The sequence below is a fragment of the Podarcis melisellensis genome (assembly GCF_964234715.1).
Source record: "Podarcis melisellensis genome assembly, chromosome: 2".
Taxonomy (NCBI): domain Eukaryota; kingdom Metazoa; phylum Chordata; class Lepidosauria; order Squamata; family Lacertidae; genus Podarcis; species Podarcis melisellensis.
In genome coordinates, this window is record NC_138529.1 from 120249527 (window position 1) to 120269594 (window position 20068).

At 46.1% G+C, this 20068-nt stretch overlaps 2 protein-coding genes across 2 annotated transcripts in view; both read right to left on the minus strand.

The window, feature by feature from the left end:
* LOC309364559 (uncharacterized protein) overlaps positions 1–20068 on the minus strand; it is a 31653-nt gene that overhangs the window by 6587 nt on the left and 4998 nt on the right. The window lies entirely within an intron of this gene.
* On the minus strand, positions 1207–20016 carry LOC309361417 (uncharacterized protein; the record flags this gene model as incomplete). The annotated part of the gene is made up of 5 exons (XM_081896359.1): positions 1207–4331; positions 5017–5037; positions 18282–18520; positions 18641–19096; positions 19859–20016. 5 exons carry the CDS (start codon positions 20014–20016, stop codon positions 3067–3069), a joined length of 2139 nt encoding a protein of 712 aa, XP_081752485.1. The 3' UTR covers positions 1207–3066.

Below are 20068 nucleotides of genomic sequence, written 5' to 3' on the forward strand. Positions count from 1 at the left end.
ACTATGAGCTGAATAAAGAGCATGAAATCACTTTGCGACTCTGAGTATATTTCAACCCTCCACCCCCACTCCAAACTGTAAGGTGCTGGGGACATTGCAGATTCTGCTTCTTTGTACCCCATAAAATAGGGTTGCTACCTTTCTTCTGGCGAAATACAGGGCGGTTGGGGGGTGATTCCTCCCCCCCCCCCAATGTGTTGCTGAACCGACTTCGAAGCAATCCATTACAATCTGTCGCAGCCCAGCACGATGCCCCATCTTGCATTTCTCTCTCTCAACAATTTCCTCCATCGCCTCTCGAACAATTTCATTTGTTCAACAGAACTTTCCCTCCGGTTGACAGAAGCGATTCCTTGGATCCCAGCTTGAAGTGTAGAATGACTTTCCCCAGTCTTCAGGTTAAATATGCTATAAAGGCTGTCAATTTAGCGTGCTTCCTAACCAAGGTGGATTTGTGAAGGTTTTATTTATGGCTGAGTAATACATGCACTTTATTGGTAACTGTTGGGCTGATTATTTTCTCGCCTAATCTTGTTTTCAGTTTATAAATAGGTTCTTAAATTGTATTTCTGTTCTATTCTAAACAATAGCTCAGCTCTTGCGGAGTTCCTAGCACATGTATGCTTTTATTTAAAAGAAATGTTTCCATTTTATTTACTGCTTTCCAATCCAGCTCAGCCCCTGGCCTCTCAAGATCTTCCCTCCAAAACTTCGGAGGGGCTCCTCTCCACTCCCACTGGTTGCCCCCCCCCCCCCCCCGTGGCTTTTCTCACCTCTGCAGGTTTGCCAGCTATGCTCCCTTTTGGACAGAGGTGACTTGGCAACTGAACTCCAGGCTCTGGCAAGTTCCAGGCTCAATAATTGCAATGTCTTCTACAGTGGTACCTCAGGTTAAGTACTTAATTCGTTCCAGAGGTCCGTTCTTAACCTGAAACTGTTCTTAACCTGAAGCACCACTTTAGCTAATGCGGCCTCCCGCTGCTGCTGCTGCGCCACCGGACCACAATTTCTGTTCTCATCCTGAAGCAAAGTTCTTAACCCGAGGTACTATTTCTGGGTTAGCAGAGTCTGTAACCTGAAGCGTATGTAACCTGAAGCATCTGAGTAAATGGTGAATGTGATATCCTTGAGACCACAAGCCCTTCCTTCAGATACACTTTCCTTCCCTCCTTCCTCTCTCCCCATATACACACAGGTACACAGGGATTGTTTATTGTGAATTTATTCCTTAAACCATTAACGTCCATAGTATCTGCATTTTTGTACTTTTTATCATTCTGCATATAAATATTCAACATTCAATAAACAACTACAGTGGTACCTCAGGTTAAGAACTTAATTTGTTCTGGAGGTCCGTTCTTAACCTGAAACTGTTCTTAACCTGAGGTACCACTTTAGCTAATGGGGCCTCCCGCTGCCGCCGCCACACGATTTCTGTTCTCATCCTGAAGCTAAGTTCTTAATCTGAGCTACTATTTCTGACTTAGCAGAGTCTGTAACCTGAAGCGCCTGTAACCTGAGGTACCACTGTATTTTTTTAAAAGGCAGTTTTCTTCACTTTCTTCCTAAAATGGAGCTGTTTACTGTTTTAATTCTGCCCTGTTCCAAAAGTTTCCATTAGAGCTTTCAGGAAAGCTATGAAGAATTTGCATGACTAGAAGTGCGTTAAGATTTTCAAAATGAAAACACTTAGGGGAGCTCAATTTCCCCCTTCCCTTTTTAAAAAAAGATTATCCAATATGGTTAAGAATATAGCATTTTTACTTATTCTATAAAGATGGACAGAAGCTGATGGTGTTAATCTGAATTAGTTGGTCTGCTTGCAACTAACAATATGTTGGAATGTTGCTTCAAGGTGTTCCTCCCTCCTCCAGGGGTTTATAAGCGAGGAATTTTATTATTTCTGCGTATGCATGTGTTTTTGTGCATGTGCATTTATAGGTATACCTGATTATATTCCACCTTTCCAGTGAAAAAGCACACATGTAACAAAATGTATTACTCTGACCCCCATGATAATGCTCAAATATAATGCTTTAATTCATCTAGAGGTTACAAGGAAAAGGTGGGACACACCTGGAGGAAAGAAGGGAAATGCCTCATTACCAACTACAATCAAATTACCCAACTGCTATAAAACAAAAGCAATGAATCCTGGTCCGCTTTCAATAAGTGTTTTGCAGGATCAACCCAAGGTCCATGGAAGGCACCATCTTGTACCCAAGAGCACCAGCCAGAAACCTGCAGGAGTTCAGAAGCAGCACATGATGCTCAGGCCTGTCCCTGCTTTTCCACACAACATGCTTCCTTAGATAAGAGTGTGACCATATTAGGCCATCCTTTGGTCTGTTTTCAAAGACAAGATGAGCAAGAGTGGTGGAGACTGCCACTCCAATAGGCTTCAGAGAGGGGGAAGAGGATGGGAATATGGACCTAGATTTGTGGTGGTTTGAGTTGGGACACACCCCAGAAGGAAGGAAGGAGCTGGGAAACAGTGGAACAACAGGAGCAAGACAGCAGGTGCTCCAGCCCTGAACAGAGACAGGAGTCTGTTGCGTTAGGAATATCACAGCAGCCAAGTGACACGATGTCTGTAGTATACTAGAGTCCCCCCCCTTCCCCTACAACCAGGCATGCCCTTCGTGTCACAGAGCAGAAAGCCAAACACAGAGAGATTCCATTAGCGGCCCCCGTAGACAACAGGAAGAGACTCAAGGCCAGGAAGTAACTGCTGGGGGCAGGAACACACACTCTAGGCAACAGCTCAGGTTTTTGAGGATGTACATTCCATGTTTTTGTGTGTATTTGTTGATTTAAAGGAAAGAAGCGAAGGAAGCACTCAGCAGCACTGATTTCACCAGGCAGCCAGCCAGCCCTGTAGTTGACGGCACCTTCGTGACAGCAGCTGTACAATTTCTCCCATGAGAACTATTGTATGAATTCCATGAAGTTTAGCAACAGCGGTGCTCTAATTAAAATGCTTTCCGCATTACAAGCATCTCAATATTTCTTTCCTCTTGATTCGCTTATGCAAAACTAGTTGTGAAATCTGACCACATCTTTTTCCTACATTCCAAGCATATATATGGTTGATCCCATGTGAGTTCTTTTATGATAAGTAAGTCTAGATCCATGTGCAAATCTCCTTCCACACTCCAAACATTTATATGGTTTCTCCCCTGTGTGAATTCTTTGATGAGATCTAAGGCTTGAGCTGTGAGTGAAGTTCTTTCCACACTCAAAACAGGTATATGGTTTCACCCCTGTGTGAATCCTTTGATGACATATAAGCTGTGAGCTGAGAGTGAAGCTCTTTCCACACTCAAAACATGCATACGGTTTTTCACCTTTGTGAATTTTTTGATGCATATGAAGGCCTGTACCATGCCTGAAGCTCTTTCCACACTCAAAGCACTTATATGGCTTCTCTTCTGAATGTATTCTGCGATGGCTAACAAGGTGTGTGCAGTTACTAAAGCTCTTTCCACATGTGACACATTTATATGGTTTTTCCCCTGTATGGATTCGCTCATGCACAGTAAGATGTGAACTCTGACTGAAGCTCTTCCCACACTCAAAGCATTTATATGGCTTCTCACCAGTGTGAGTTCTCTTATGTGAACTAAGGTGTGAACTCTGGCTGAAGCTCTTTCCACATACCAAGCATTTATATGGTTTCTCCCCTGTGTGGGTTCTCTTATGTGAAGTAAGACTAGCCCTGTGAGCAAAGCTCCTTCCGCACTCCAAACATTTATAAGATTTCTCTCCTGTGTGAATTCTTTGGTGCGATATAAGACTTGAGCCGTGAGCGAAGCTCATTCCGCACTCCAAACATTTATATGGCTTCTCCCCTGTGTGGATTTTTTGATGAGTTAGAAGACCTTGGCTATTACGGAAGCTCTTTGCACAGTCAAAACAGGTGTACGGTTTCTCCCCTGTGTGAATTTTTTTATGATCTACAAGGCCTGAGCTGTAAGTGAAGGCCTTTCCACACTCTAGACAGGCATATGGTTTCTCCTCACTGTGGACTTTGTGATGTCTTTTAAGGTATGAGTGGCGATTGAAACTCTTTCCACATTCTCGGCATCCATATGATTCCTGTCCTGCATGAATTCTTTCATGTGATTTTAGGCCTGAGCTGTCACTGAAGCTCTTTCCACACACCAAGCATTTACACAGTCTCTCCTCGGAGTGGTTTCTGCAGTGTGGGCTGAGGCTCAATTTACCTTGGAATGTTTTGCCACACAAAGGGCTATCATTTGTTCTCTTTGCTTCATGCTTATTTCTTTCTGATGAGCCCTGAGAACGATGATTTTCCTGGTCATCACCTGCTAAAATTAAGGGAAAACAGCAAACATTAAAAACTTCCTGATACAGGGCTGCCTTCAGATGTCTTCTAAAAGCTATGTAGTTCTTTATCTCCTTGACATCTGAAGGGAGGGTGTTCCACAGGGATGGTTCCACTACCGAGATGTAACTTCACTTCTTGCTGTGACAAAACCAGCAGAAGACCCTCAGAGTTGGACCTCGGTGTCCGGGCAGAACAATGGAGGTGGAGACGCTCCTTCAGTTCTACAAGGCTGAGGCCGTTTAGGGCTTTAAAGGTCAGCACCAACACTTTGAATTGTGCTTGGAAACATACTCTGTATGTAGATCCTTTAAGACCAGTTATAGGTTTCTGGCAACTGCTCCCAGTCACCAGTGGACCTGCCACTTTCTGGATTAACTGTAGTTTCCGAGTCACCTTCAAAGGCAGCCCCACCTAGAGCGCATTGTAGCAATCCAAGCGGGAGATAACCAGAGCATGTACCACAGTATGCATGCAGGTAGGGTCTCAGCCTGTGTACCAGATGGAGCTGGTAGACAGCAGCCCCTAAATCCTGGCTATGCCCATGTCAACATTAGAAAACATTCATTTCCTTTCTTTCTACCTTTTATCTCTGCTAGCCCAGAGCTCTGGCCCTGCAGCCTTCCTTGTTTTCATGCCTGGTGGGCTTCCTCAATCCTAACATTTACCCAGGTCCCCATCTCCATTCCCTGAGACTCAGCAGATCTCTCTAAAGGTCCAGGGTGGGAACATTCAAAGGTGGTGGGAGACAGCCTGACCAGGTCAACCGTCCATCTTCCCCCTTCCAACCTCGCTAGGTCTGCAGCAGGAGGAGGAGGAGGAGGAGGAGGAGGAGGAGGAGGAGGAGAAGAAGAATTATTATTTCTGTATCCTGCCCTCTCTGGCCGAGGCAGGGCCCAGAGTGTCTAACATCAGAAAAACAACACAATATGCATAAAAACAGACATCAATTAATTAAAACACATCTTAAAATTAATTCAGACAAGTTAAAATTGGAATTGAGAGTGGTTAATACTTGCCAGGACCAACTGTTTCCACTGATCCTACAAGGACCTGTGAGCAGGTTGGGGGCCTCCTTTGGGCTTGTTTTATACAAAGGAAAGTAAGTCCAACTGCATCCTGCCCAAAGGCCTGGCGGAACTGCTCCATCTTGCAGGCCCTGCGGATGTCAAATCCCGCAGGGCCCTGGTCTCTTGTGGGAGAGTGGTCCACCAGGCTGGGGCCACGGCTGAAAAGGCCCTGGCTCCAGTCAAGGCCAGTCTAATTTCCCAGGGGCCTGGAATCTTCAAGGGGTTGTTATTAGCAGAAAGAGGGTGAAAGAGGATCAGCCTCTCATCCTTCCTGAGGAGCTCAGAAGCCTAAAGAAGCTGCAGGTTCCTTGGGAAGGAGTGAGGGAGAAAAAAGGAGCCTCAGAGAAGCTGCAGGGATTCCTCTGCCCTAGATATTCTCCAGCCTCTGCAGAAGCCCAAATGGGGCATATATTAAAATTTTATATCCCCCAATCTGGTGGGCTTCTCACAGCCACCCTGAGCGGCTAACAGCATATATAAAAAGAGACCAAAACATCAAACAGAAAAAACAGAAATATCCTATACAGGCAAGAAACAAACCAATAATAAGAATAGCAACAATAATAACAACATGTTTACAGCTATACCCAAATTAAAATAACCACTGACCCCAACTAAACAATTAACCAACACCAAGCCCACGAAAACAAAACGGAGGAACGAAAATCAGAACCTTTTAAAGCATTTTAGCCGGTTGCCCCAACCCAAGAGTTGTTCCAGCAATGTCCCAGTGGCCTCCCAGGAGCCTCTTTTGGCTGTTCAAGGTGAGCCTGGGCTCCACCCCCTTGGCCAGGTGGAATGGGCCTCGCACCCAGGCCTCATGGCATGGGGGGCATGGTAGTGACCTGAAAGTGGTTCCCATTGAACGCAGTGGTTTTTATATCTATATAGGGCTCCTCTGCCTATTCCTCCTCTTCTGGCAACATATTGGTGCATGCTCCAGGGGAGAGACTTTGGAGAAGACCTCTTCTCTGCCTTCCTCCAAGTCAAGACCTTCTTACATTGCATGTTCTCCTGTCTTTTCTGCTTGCTTGAGGGAGGGTTTTCCTCCAGCCCCCACCCACCCATTCCTCCTTCTCCACCCCCAACACTCTGAAACTCAGCCAACCTCTCCCAGCCTCAGAGGTGGGGAGCCCCAGCTCAGGTCCTTCCTAGGACCACAAATCCAGCCTCTTTGGAACTATATTGCAGGACTCAGAAGTTTAAACAATCTGCAGGTTTTTATGGGTGAGGGAGAAGCAAGGGGGCCTCAGAGCCCCTCCGGGGATTTTGCTGCCGGAGGGGAAGCCTCCCACTATATCGGGGGCCCACCCACAGTTTCCACAGTAAAACCTCCCCCCTTTATCTTATTCATTGTTTCACTCTCCACCCCCCCAAGTCCCTATCTCCACTTCCTAGGAACTCACGAGATGTCTCTGAGGGTCCTGGAGGACAACGCTCAGAGGTTGTTTGGAGGGAGGCAGGAGACAGCCTGACCAGGTCCACCGTCCATCTTCCTCCTTCCATCCTCGCTTGGACTGAAGAGCTCAGAAGCTGCAGGTTCCTGGGAGGGAGGAAGAAGCAAAGAGAGCCTCAGAGGCCCTGCAGGCATTTTCCTGCCCAAGACATTTTCCTGGTGAAGGTGAAGCCATGCCTGAAAAGTGGAGCGATGCCTGAAATAAGATCTTCTTCCCACCACCATTAAAAACATCCCTTCCCTTTTTTGCCAGTCTGGAGCTGTGACGACACGGCTGCCTCCCTCTGTTCCTCCTTGTCCTGCAACCGCACTTTAGGGGAAGGGGCTGTAGTTCGAGGGCAGAGCATCTCCTCCTCAGGCAGGAAGCCCCAGATTCAGTCCCCAGGCAGGGCTGAGACTCCGCGTCTGAAAACCCGGAAGAGCAATTGCTGCCGGTCCGTGTCAACAATAGTAGCCCAGGTGGAGCAAGGCTAAGTGTAGGCAGCTCACTGCGCTTGGAGCCCCCAGTTCTGCTGCAGCAGTGGCGGTGGTGAGAAACTGATGACATTTTAGGGCCAGTGGTTCTCCTCTTCCCATCCTTAAAGTCTTCCCTCCTCCATCTCTCCCAACACCTTGGTACCTTCCTAGGGCTGATCTGCCATACAGAGAGACTGCGCCCTCCTTGGGGGCTTTCCTCCTGAACCCCCCCAGACAGGGAAGGCATCGAAGATAAAAGAGCCCATGCCGTCTAGAGCTGAAATGAGTTTCCAGCTGACCCTGCCCCCCTCCCCCTCTTTTCCCAAAACATGAATGTCTCCCTCCTCCTCTTCCCAGAGCCATCCTGCCTCCTTTCCTTTGGGGGGGGGGTGTTTCCTCGCCCACCTGCCTTCTGGCCGTGCTCTCCTCCTGGGGCGCCCCTGCACCCCTTAAAACCTTTTGCACTCATCACAGCTCTTGGGGGGGGCTGAATTGGGGGTGCAACCCCACCCATGCGCCCTCCTGCCCCTGCCCCTTTGCAAAACTGCCCTCTCCTGGAGGGCTTCTCTCCTGCGAAGCAGCTGCTCCGGCACAGGAGCCCCCTCCCCCCCAAAAATATATATCCCTCTTTTTCCAACCTTGCAGAAGGCACAGTCTTCCGCGCTGCAGACTCTCCTCCCTCGCAGCTGTTCAAATGTAACAAACCGAGGAGGAAGTGACGCTTTTCCTCTCCCCCAGGAAGTCCTCTCTCATAATATAATCGCTGCCTTTAACCCTTGAAGAGCCAGCCTCTCTCCCACCCCACCCAAACTGCGTGGTGCTGGAGACATTGCGGATTCCGCCTATGGGGACCCCTCAAAGCGCCCCCTTCCCTTGGAGGGCACGCTCTCCTTTTCTTACTGCATTTCCAGGGCGGTGGGATTTGCATTCTGCAGAGGGTCTGCTCCAAGGTTCAAATGTGGGGCAGTTGTGCCATAGTGGTTAGAGTGCCCCTCTTGATATGAAGATGGGACGCGTCACAGATATTTTATAGCAGAATGCAAAAGAATTCTTTCTCGTCGCTGGTAAAGAAAAATAAGCACCCCATCCCAGACCTCCTAAGGCTGTTTTCTGCAATTTCAAAACCATGGTGCTGGAAAAAAAACCATATTGAAGCCATGCCCAGCTCACAAGGTTACTGAGAAGATATAACGGGCGGGATGGGCATAGAAAAACACTATAAGGATGTGCAGTTTTGGTCACAGCTTAGCCCACCTCACAGGGTTGTTGCTGCAAAGGTAAGAGGCGAGAAGAGAAGCCAGCAAGATGCGGCTGGTGCAAATGTTTCATTTCAGCTTCACAGACCCTGCAGAGACACAAAACGGGTGCCAAGCTCACCCTGCTCCATCACAATCGCTTAACTGCAAAACTGCACAGTCCTGATCTTTTACAGGGGGAAGAAACACCGAAAAAGGAAAAATATATACAATTGACTTGAAGGCAGAGAGTTTTAAAGCTCTTTTTGCACAGGGCAGAGAGCTTTCCCAGGAGTTTGTCCCGACCATATGTGATTTCGACTTTACACACTATCTCCAAAATGTAACCCCTGCAAACGTCGTGTGTCAAACTCTGCACCCCATACAATAGTTTATTGTCACAATTCTTAGCACCCTTAACCAGCAAAACAAGCTCCCAGAAATCTTAGGGGAGGGTTCATGGGGCTTTGGATATGTGGAGTGAATGTGGCCTAACAGATTTGTGCTTTGTGTGTGTGTGTGTCTACCATCACACAGCCTCCAAACACAAGCTGGAAAGAGGCACACATTGATTAAAATGGGGCAGCATAAAATCACAGGTCACCTCTCTATCCTAGTATATTCACAACCCCATTCTAAAGAGTTTCTATATGAAGTGGGGGGGGGGAGGGGGAAAACAAGCCCTTGAACAGTGGAGTAGCCACATTCAGTGCAAAGGTCACCAGGAAATGGTCCGTCTACGAGGAAAGACCCACAATGGACCCCCGGTCCCAAGCAACACAATATTACCAATCTGCTTTGTGTCAAAAACCAGGTTGAGCCCATGATGTGCTGAGATCGCCGCATGGTTGGCATGCATGACCAACACAACACCTGACATTACTTCTCCTGGCTCCTTCTGGTTGTCCTTTGCTTGAAACGTGTCGGTTGCTGTAGGAAGAGCTGGCAGAAGACGTTTCCTCAATGGCCTTGGAAGGCTAAACTAAGTTTTCTTTAATGAGCCAAGATGCAATACAAGGAAGGGTGTGAGTTTTGCTTCTGTCTGGGAGGGAGATGCTGTAAAGATGGGTGCCATGGTGAACTTTTTACTATGGTTTATTTCTATAGATCACGGCATTGGGACAGTTGACATAAGTTTATTGATTGATTGATTGATTGATTGAATTTCTATACCACCCTACACCTGGGGTTCTGAGGGCGGTTCTGGGGGCCTCAGGGCAGTGAATTGATATAGAATTTGATATAAAAAGAGATCTTCATGGTGACCTATTTTGACCCTGATGTCAGTTCTTAGCTTAAATTATTATTATTATTATTATTATTAAACATGTCCTGGAAGTTACGAAGAAGAGAAGAGTTTGGACTTTATATGTGGAGGGGAATCTCTGAGAGAGGAACTCCTATGAGGCCCAAACACAGCATACCAGCTCTTAAGGTTAGCCCTTAAGGCACCAGGTGAGCAAAACCTCCCTTCTTTTAATTATTTTAGAGGCTTGAACTAATTACTGAGGTGGTCTATCTACCTATTAACTGTCACTCAGAGTGCAAATTGGCTGCTGGCGTTTTCTGAACTTTTTCCAGGGCAAAGAATCATGTTTTTGCCAATCATCCCTCCCCCCAAAATTTTAACCCAATTATACAAATTATTTCCAAATTGCTACAATTTTAGGTGGTTTCCCACACGCCGTACTTGATGCATCCTTGTGATCTAAAATTACAGTGGTACTCAGAAGTTGAACACAATCCGTTCTGGAAAGACGTCCGACTTCCAAAACGTTTGACTTCCGAGGCTCTTGCCATTGGAGAAGCCAATCGGAAGCTGCTTGTCTCCCAGCTGGACATTTGGCTTCCGAAAATTGTTCAAAAAGCGAAACACTTACTTCCAGGCTTTCGTCGTTTGGGAGCTGAAATATTTGACTACGGAGGCGTTTGACTTCCCAGCTACCACTGTCCTAGTATCCATATTCTTATTTACTTCTGATTACATTCCATTTTACAAAATTATAACTTAGTCAACAGCTGCACTCAATGGTTTCTATTTATTTTATTTTATTATTTAACCTTTCATAAAAAATCAAGTGAGGAACAAAAATTCTTTTCTTTTCAATCTGTGCATGTCTAATTGAATAAATCCAGTTGTTAACTTCATTAGCTTTATTTCTCTGCCGCTGATGAATGAATCTTTATTTGCATCAGCCACCAGCCATAAGCAATAAAACAAACAGTATGATATACAAAGAATAAAGATAAAAAGTCAATTATATAAGTGCACTTTGAGGCTTTGAATCAGTAGTCAAATAGCAGATCTTATTTGAATTGCCCAGGCTAAAAACCTTGCAACCTTTGCTGTCACCTGCTCATCTTGGTCTGCTGAGAGAAAGGACACTGTGACAGCAGCTGGGTGACCCGGAATGGACAATAAAAAAGGGTGATAACCTCACTCTTCAAATCTTTATAAAGAGCGCAAACAGGAAGGACGTGTGCCACTGATTCGGTACTGCCATCTCCACAGGGACATAACTGTTTTTCGTGTGGAATTTGTTGGAATTGTCCCTCAAGTACAACAGAAGGCAATATATTCGATCTTGCAAGAGTAAATGTGCGTCTATATTTCCCAATGTTGTCGTTCCAGCGTGGTTCATGGCGGACCTGAAGTCACAAGATTAAGTCCTCCTCAACTCAGCTCCCCCTCCATCCCACTTCCTGATAAACAACAGTCCTCTCCTTTCAGTTGGTTAGACGAATCAACTTTCAAACATTCACCATTTTCTTGCTTCATCTTAGAACAGAAGAGTTTTTCTCTCCAAGCATTCGGGGACCACTGCTTTTCACGTGCCCTTGTGAAATTCCTCCCGCCTCCATGGTAGCATTTTCCTGTTTAGCCAATGTCCTTCCTCTTAAAAATTGGTTGTCAACACCTACACACTCTTTTTTTGGTGGGGTGGGGAATAATCTAGTTTCCCAACGACATCCGTCAAAACAAGGTTCTCCCCACCTTCACTCCTTTCAAACCACACACAGCTTTAAATCTTCTTTTAAATGTCAAAGTACACAGTACATCGAACCATCCACACTTGTAACTCTATAAACCTTGTGTTTGGAGAGCCTTGCCAAATCATAACCTTAGGGACTTAATACCAATTAAAATCCTATTATAAGGAGAACGTCTGCTTTTGATGGCGGTCCGAGGGGGTTGCATCATGGCAAATGTGGTGACCCAACTCCTCCATCTGCCCCCATGCTGATCTGCACGGGAGCGAGCTGTTGAGGCGACTGCGGGTCAGCCTGCTCCCTCGTACCCCAGGAGGTTTCCGGGAATGCTTAAACCCTTTCGTTCCCTACCCCCTCATTTGTGCCTCCCTCCAATGTTGAGAGAGCTGCCGCCATAGTGCAAGACCAGAACTGGAAACTCGAGGTCAAAGAATAATACAAATGTGTGAATGTTTTCAGAACTCACAGGGTTAAAGAGTTCTGTGTGTGACGTCCCTCAATTCCTGACGTCAGTTTTGGAAGGTGGGAGGAGTCTTACTCACTGCCTCTTTGTCTCTGAAGAAGACGGTAGTCGCCATGAATGCTAACAGCCCAGGGGATTCTGAGAAATGCTGATTTGTTCTTTTTCTGCTGTAATAAAGGACTGATAAATAAACACACTAAAGTCTGGGTGCGTTTGCATCTTATACACCGGGACACAACAGCTCCGCTGTGTTTTACTCTGCACTTAGTGGCGTACGGAAGGATCGGCGCAGCAGAGAGGGAAACGTGCCGGACCAGAGATAGCTGCAAGCAGCTGGGGCTAATTGGGTTCGTAAAACAATTAGCCACGTCACGCCAATTATTCACAGGTTATGGACTAATTACCGCTATAAAAGCTGTTGCTGAGTCTGCCGGCGTGCTTTGAAGTCAGCTGGGTCAGCTGGGAAGACGCTACCGAAGCGGAGGTCTGCGTTCTGAGGCAAAGCAGCTGGCTGAAAGACGCTGATTTCTGCCTGATGCTGAGAGGCAGAGGAGTTTGCTGAAGGGATCGCTTCTTCAGAGACAGGTGCCGGAGAGCTGTTGATATGTGAGTACAGCTTGGGGCCCTGGGGAGAACATGGCGGACGGCCACGATTCATACGTAGTCCCATTTGAAAAATTGGACGGCAAAAACTGGCAGGAATGGAGCAGAAGGCTGAAGGCATGGCTGGTAGCGAAGGGGCTGTGGGAGGCTGTTCAGGGACCTCCACTACCCACACCAGCGGCAGACGCTTCAGCGGCAGAAATTGCAGATGCCCGTGCTTCTCAGAGAAGAAATCAGAGAGCCCTGGGAGCTATTGTGCTTAGTTTGGATGGCTCACAGCTGCCTTTGGTAGAGGGGCTGGAGAATGCTTGTGAGGCCTATCAAGCGTTGGAAAGGGTGCATCACAGAACCACTGCTGGGGCAAAGATCCACACCTCCAGACGCTTGTTTGAGATGAAGTTACGTCCTGGGGATAGCATCAGGAAGCATGTAACTGAGATGCTGTCTGTGTTTAACCAGCTGAGGCTGTTGCAAGTGAACTTTACTGAGGAGCTGAAAGTGTACATTTTGCTCAGCTCTCTGGACAAGAGTTATGACAATCTGTGTCTAACTCTGGAATCGATGGATCCACAAACGTTGATGCTGAATTACGTCACAGGACGCTTATCGGATGAAGAAGAACGCCGTACCAGAGAGAGCAGAGCTGGCACCGGGAGCTCTGGTTGTAAGGGCGGAGCCAAGCCAGCGGAGTGCACGGTTCAGGCTTTTTCCGTTCGTCGTTGTTACATTTGTAATTCAACTGAACATCTGCGTCGCTTTTGCCCCCACCGGAGCAGGGAGACGAGGCAGGATGTTGTCAAGGTCACTTCTCATGGGAACCAGCCAGGTTTCCATGGCAACCAGCCCGGCAAGGGAGCCAGGCGTGGGAACGCGCAGAGCAGACATGCTAAAGACAATGAGGACGCTTATCAGCTGACAGCTAGTCTTGCAGTGTTTGAGAACAGCTCTGAGAGAGACACTGAGCTCTGCTTTGTAATCGATTCAGGAGCTAATCGCAACCTGGTTCCAGAGACCCCTGCTGTCGAGATGTGGAATTGCAAGGCAATTCCAGCTGGAAAAACTGTTCAATTTGCAAATGGGGAAAAGAAAAATGTAACTAATGTTGCAAATATTTTTCTTTCTGTTTTGCAGGAGCAGGTGGAGGTTTGCACTGTACCCGGGATGCATCACTGTCTTTTAGCTGTCCCTTATTTGTTGAAAAAGGGGTTTAAGGTTTACTTTGAACAGGATGTTTGTACAATCTTCAAGGGAGGGAAGCAGCTGGTCAAAGTTGAAAAGGGGCAGAATGATCTCTTCATTCTTAAAACGCCTCTGGAGGGTGAGGGGAAGGTTGAGAGAGCACAAGCCCTGCGTGCTACAGTTCCCACTCATGTTTCATGTGCATGTGCTTGGCACAAGAAGACAGCTCATAGTTCTCTTGAAGAAATCCAGGTGTTGTCAGAGTACACCAAAGGCTGTAAAATCAGGGAATGTGGAAGGACCCTACGTTGTAAGGTTTGCGAAAAGGCAAAGGTAAAAGGGTGCAGTTATCCCAGGGTGGAGAGGGTAACCACAAAACCTTTTGAGCTTGTTCACATAGATCTGTTGGGTCCCATGGAGGAACCAAGTCTGGGAGGAGCCAGATTTCTGCTAACGATTGCAGATGATTTTTCACAGAACTCCTGGACACATGCTCTCAAATCCAAGGAAGATGCAGCACAACTGGTTAAAAGATGGGTTGAGGAGGTGGAACTAAGGTTCTCCACTAAGGTGCAAGCAGTCACTAGTGACAGAGGTGCAAAGTTTACTGGGTCTGCTTTGCAGAAGTTCTTTCACCAGAAAGGGATAAGTCACAATGTGACTTCTCCTCAAACGAGGGGGGTGGCAGAGCTTAGAAGTGAAGCTCTGGTTAAGGCTACACAGGTGTTGCTGTCAGACTCTGGGTTACCTCCAAGTTTTTGGATGGAGGCAATCAAAATGTAAGTTTCACCTGGAATCGGACCTACAATTCAGTGGTAGGTGACACACCTTTTTTCATGTTACACGGCAGGAAACCCCAGATTCATTTTCTGTGTCCTTTTGGGTCAACCGCATCTGTGCCGGTGCCTAAGGCTTTGTGAGGGCCAGGTGGGCCCAAGTTCCAGAAAATGATCTTCTGTGGGTATGAGCCGGTTTCTAAAGCATGGAGATTTGCGTACCCAACAGGTGATCAGAGTAAGCTGCTGATCAGTAAACACGCTGAGTTCTATGAGCAGGATGAAAGGTCAAAGACTCCTGTAAGGCGTGATGTACTCTCAGAATGTCTTTCTGATTCAGAGCTGGAAGATTCTGCAGATGAGGAGGAAGGAGAGCCAGAGGCTGAATCTGTTGATGAAGACCAGGTCACTGACCAGGGTCAAGAACAGGATGGAGCATCTCCACAAGTTGTTAAAAGAGAGCCCAAGAGTGAGCCTAGTTCTCCTGTTAGCGTAATGCAGAGAATTCGAAGACGCTTTAAGTCAGAGGGGGAATCCCGTGATGCAGAGGACACACCTACTGGCCGCAGTGAGTCAGAGGAAATACCTGAGTTTGTGCCCAGGCGGTCCAGTCGCACAACGAAAGGCATTCCACCTGAGAGGTATCAGGCCACAGGGGTGTGGGTTGGTTTCGCACAGTGCGAATCTGAGAGTTGTGAGGATGTTTCACTGGTACCTGACAAGAATGCCAGGAAAGGGCACAAAAGGTCTGTAAAGGTAAATACCCATGTCACCTCAGGAATGGAGGGAAGAGGGGGTGTGAATGTTTTCAGAACTCACAGGGTTAAAGAGTTCTGTGTGTGACGTCCCTCAATTCCTGACGTCAGTTTTGGAAGGTGGGAGGAGTTTTACTCACTGCCTCTTTGTCTCTGAAGAAGACGGTAGTCGCCATGAATGCTAACAGCCCAGGGGATTCTGAGAAATGCTGATTTGTTCTTTTTCTGCTGTAATAAAGGACTGATAAATAAACACACTAAAGTCTGGGTGTGTTTGCATCTTATACACCGGGACGCAACAGCTCCGCTGTGTTTTACTCTGCACTTAGTGGCGTATGGAAGGATCGGCGCAGCAGAGAGGGAAACATGCCGGACCAGAGATAGCTGCAAGCAGCTGGGGCTAATTGGGTTCGTAAAACAATTAGCCTCGTCACGCCAATTGTTTTTGGGTTGGAATCATCTAGTCCAGGGGTAAAGGTAAAGGGACCCCTGAACATTAGGTCCTGTCAAGGACGACTCTGGGGTTGTGACGCTCATCTCGCTTTATTGCCCAAGGGAGCCAGCGTACATCTAGCTTCCAGGTCATGTGGCCAGCATGATTAAGCCGCTTCTGGCGAACCAGAGCAGCGCATAGAAACGCCGTTTACCTTCCCACCAGAGCGGTACCTATTTATCTACTTGCACTTTGATGTGCTTTCGAACTGCTAGGTTGGCAGGAGCAGGGACCGAGCAACGGCAGCTCACCCTGTTGCGGGGATTCAAACCGGCAACCTTCTGATAGGAAAGCCCTAGGCTCTGTGGATTAGACCACAGCACCACCCGCGTCCCAGTCCAGTGGTAGTCAACCTTTTTACACTTACCGCCCTTTCTTAATGGTAAAATTTCCTTACAGCCCACCAGGACTTGATGGAAGGAGGATTCCGAACCCCCTACTGCCCAGTTAGAATACTGAAATGCCCACTAGTGTGCGGTAGGGACCAGGTCGGCAATCCCTGATCTAGACCAACCCCCTGCAATGCAGGAAAAACAACCACCCGACCTCTGCTGAAAAACCTAAAAAAATGAAGAATTCACCACCTTCCAAGGTAACTCATCTCACTTGCAGTCAGAAATTTCTTCCTAAAGCTTGGGATTAGAGGTATTTTTACTCCTTGCAGATAAAATACAGATGCAGGAAGAGTCGGAAAGTCAGGAAGTAATTGTAATCTCTGTATTTTCATGGATTAAAATGAAAGAAGCTCCCCACACCGCTGATTTCAACAGGCAGCTAGCCCAGTGAGCAGTTGACAGCCCCCCGTGACAGGAGGTGTATGATTTCTCCCATGTGAATTCTTGTATGAATTCCATGAAGTTTCACAACAGCGGAGCTCCAATTATTATTATTCTTTTTAAAAAATTTATCATATTTTCCATGCTTATTACATAACTGGAGAAAAATATTACAAAAAGGCAATACCGATAAAGAGTACAAATTAAGAAGGGGGGAAGGAAAAGAAAACTTACACTATCTATTATTATTATTAAGATAAAGAATATGACATAAATTTGAGATTGCAATTTCATGTTACAGTAAAAAAAAACTCATTATCATTAAACCCAACCTCCCATTTATTCCTTTGTTCTTTCTACATAACTTTACTGGCATACCAAAATACTATTTTTTATATTATTTTTACACAGTTTAGTTATATTTATATAAGCAATTAATAAAGACTGCTGAGATCACTCAAAAGTAGCTATAGCTTTTAACATGGTATAGTTTTGTTTAAGATATATTCTGAAGGGCCCCCATTTTGATACAAATTCAGCTCTCGGTTTATATTTTTCCTGATAAGCTATCTAATTCAGCATATTCAGTCAATTTTTGAATCTACTCCTGTCTGGAAGGAATTAAGTTGCTTTTCCACCTTGATGGCTATAAGGACTCTCGCTGCCACTGTTGCATAGAAAAAAATACCTTCAATTTTTTTTGGAATATCTGAGTCAGTGATCCCCAACAGATATGCCTCTAGCTTTTTTATTACAGTGGTACCTCAGGTTACAGACTGTGCTAACTCAGAAATAGTACCTCGGGTTAAGAACTTTGCTTCAGGATGAGAACAGAAATCGCATGGTAGCAGCGGGAGGCCCCGTTAGCTTAAGTGGTACCTCAGGTTAAGAACAATTTCAGGTTAAGAACGGACCTCCAGAACAAATTAAGTTCTTAACCCGAGGTACCACTGTAAAGTCTTAAATCTTTTTCTAATTCTGAATGGATTTCCTCCCAAAATTTTATTTTACTACATTGCCACCATATATGATACAGTGAGCCTGTTTGATCTCCACAAGTAACTTTCGGCTCCTTTGTACATTTTGGCTAATTTCCATGAAGTTAAATACCACCGGTGCTGCATTTTTAAAAAGTTTTCCCTTATGGCATAGCACGTGGTAAATTTCCAATTATTCTTCCACAGATTTTCCCATTGGGACATTATTATAACATACCCAAAGTCGTGAGACCACTTTATCATGGCTTATGTAACTTCTTCCTCCACGACTTCCCAGTGGAGGAGGAGGCGATAAGCTTTAGAGAGAGTTTTACTTTTTGAGTGTATTACGAGAAGTCAGCTTAGATCCATGTGCATATCTCTTTCCACACGCCAAACATTTATATGGTTTCTCCCGTGTGTGTTCTTTTATGAATAGTAAGTTTAGATCCATGTGCAAATCTCTTTCCACACTCCAAACATTTATATGGTTTCTCCCCTGTGTGAATTCTTTGGTGCGATGTAAGGCTTGTGCTGTGACTGAAGTTCTTTCCACACTCAAAACAGGTATATGGTTTCTCCCCTGTGTGAATTTTTTGATGTATATGAAGGCTTGTACCCTGGCTGAAGCTCTTTCCACACTCAAAACAGGTATATGGTTTCTCCCCTGTGTGAATTCTTTGATGTATATGAAGGCTTGTACCCTGGCTGAAGCTCTTTCCACACTCAAAGCACTTATACGGCTTCTCTCTTGTATGGATTCTGCGATGGCAAACAAGGTATGTGTGGTTACTAAAGCTCTTTCCACATGTCACACATTTATATGGCTTTTCCCCTGTATGGATTCGCTCATGCACAGTAAGGTGTGAACTCTGACTGAAGCCCTTCCCACACTCAAAGCATTTATACGGCTTCTCACCGGTGTGAGTTCTCTTATGAGAACTAAGGTGTGAACTCTGGCTGAAGCTCTTTCCACATTCCAAGCATTTATATGGTTTCTCCCCTGTGTGGGTTCTCTTATGTGAAGTAAGGCTACATTCATGGGCAAAGCTCCTTCCGCACTCCGTACATTTATAAGATTTCTCTCCTGTGTGAATTCTTTGGTGTGATATAAGACTTGAGCTGTGAGCGAAGCTCATTCCGCACTCCAAACATTTATACGGCTTCTCCCCTGTGTGGATTTTTTGATGCGATGCAAGGCTTGAACTGTGACGGAAGATTTTTCCACAGTCCAAACAGGTATACGGTTTCTCCCCTGTGTGAAGTTTTTGATGTTCTGTAAGGTTTCTCCTGCAATTGAAGCTCTTTCCACACTCAGAGCACCTATGTGGTTTCTCCCTGCTGTGGACTTCCTGATGTATTTTAAGGTTTAAGTGGCGCTTGAAACTCTTTCCACATTCTAGGCATTTGTATGATTCCTGTCCTGCGTGAATTCTTTCATGTGATTTTAGGCCAGAACTGTCACTGAAGCTCTTTCCACACACCAAGCATTTACACAGTCTCTCTTCGGAGTGGTTTCTGCAGTGTGGGCTGAGGCTCAATTTACCTTTGAATGTTTTGCCACATAAAGGTCTCTCATTTGTTCTCTTCCCCTTCTGATGTTTTTTCTGGACTGGGATTCTATGGCCGTTATCAGTCTGCATAAGAAGACCATCATTCCTCCCAATCTCTTCTTGGTTTTTCTCTTGTGGTCTTGTTTCTTGTTGATCTTGAAAGGTCTTTCCTTTGACCTCATTCTTGGTTCTCTCTGATGAGACCCAAGAACGATGACTGTTGTCTTGATTACCTGCTAAAGTTAAGGGAAGATCATAATCAATCCTAGTGAGACTTTTTGTAACATCTGATGGTGATTTTATCATTTACACCCCACCCATCTGGCTGGGTTTCCCCAGCCATGCTGGGCAGCTTAGGTGCATATGTAAAACATGGTAAAACATCAAACATTAAAAACTGTCCAATACAGGCTGCCTTCAGATGTCTTCTAAAAGTTACGTAGTCAACTGAAGGGAGGGCGTTCCACAGGGAGGGCACCACCACTGAGAAAAAAAACTGATGGAAACATTCCTTCAGGTCTACAGAGCCGGGGCCATTTAGGGCTTTAAAAGTCAGCACCAACACTTTGAATTGTGCTCAGAAATGTATTGGGAGCCACAGAGGCAGCACTTCCGGTTTGGCTCACCATGGTGGAGGCTGAAAACAACATCGCAGCTCTTTTGCATAAGATGGGAGTAATCATCCTCCCAACCCCCTCAGAGTCGTGGGGGGGGCAGCTTCACCCACAGATCGCCCAACACCAGCCCCCAATCCAGAAAGGAATGAGGGGGCTGTCGGAATCTGCGTTCGACCGAGCTGATAAAGCTAATCTTCCGGCCGGGTCCTTCGGAATCGCCCTCCGATGATAATGAACGACCTGAGCCTTTGATGAGACTCAGGCACATTCCCATTGAGCAGAGAATCAAAACAGCACGCGGAAGTGATGAGATTTATGAC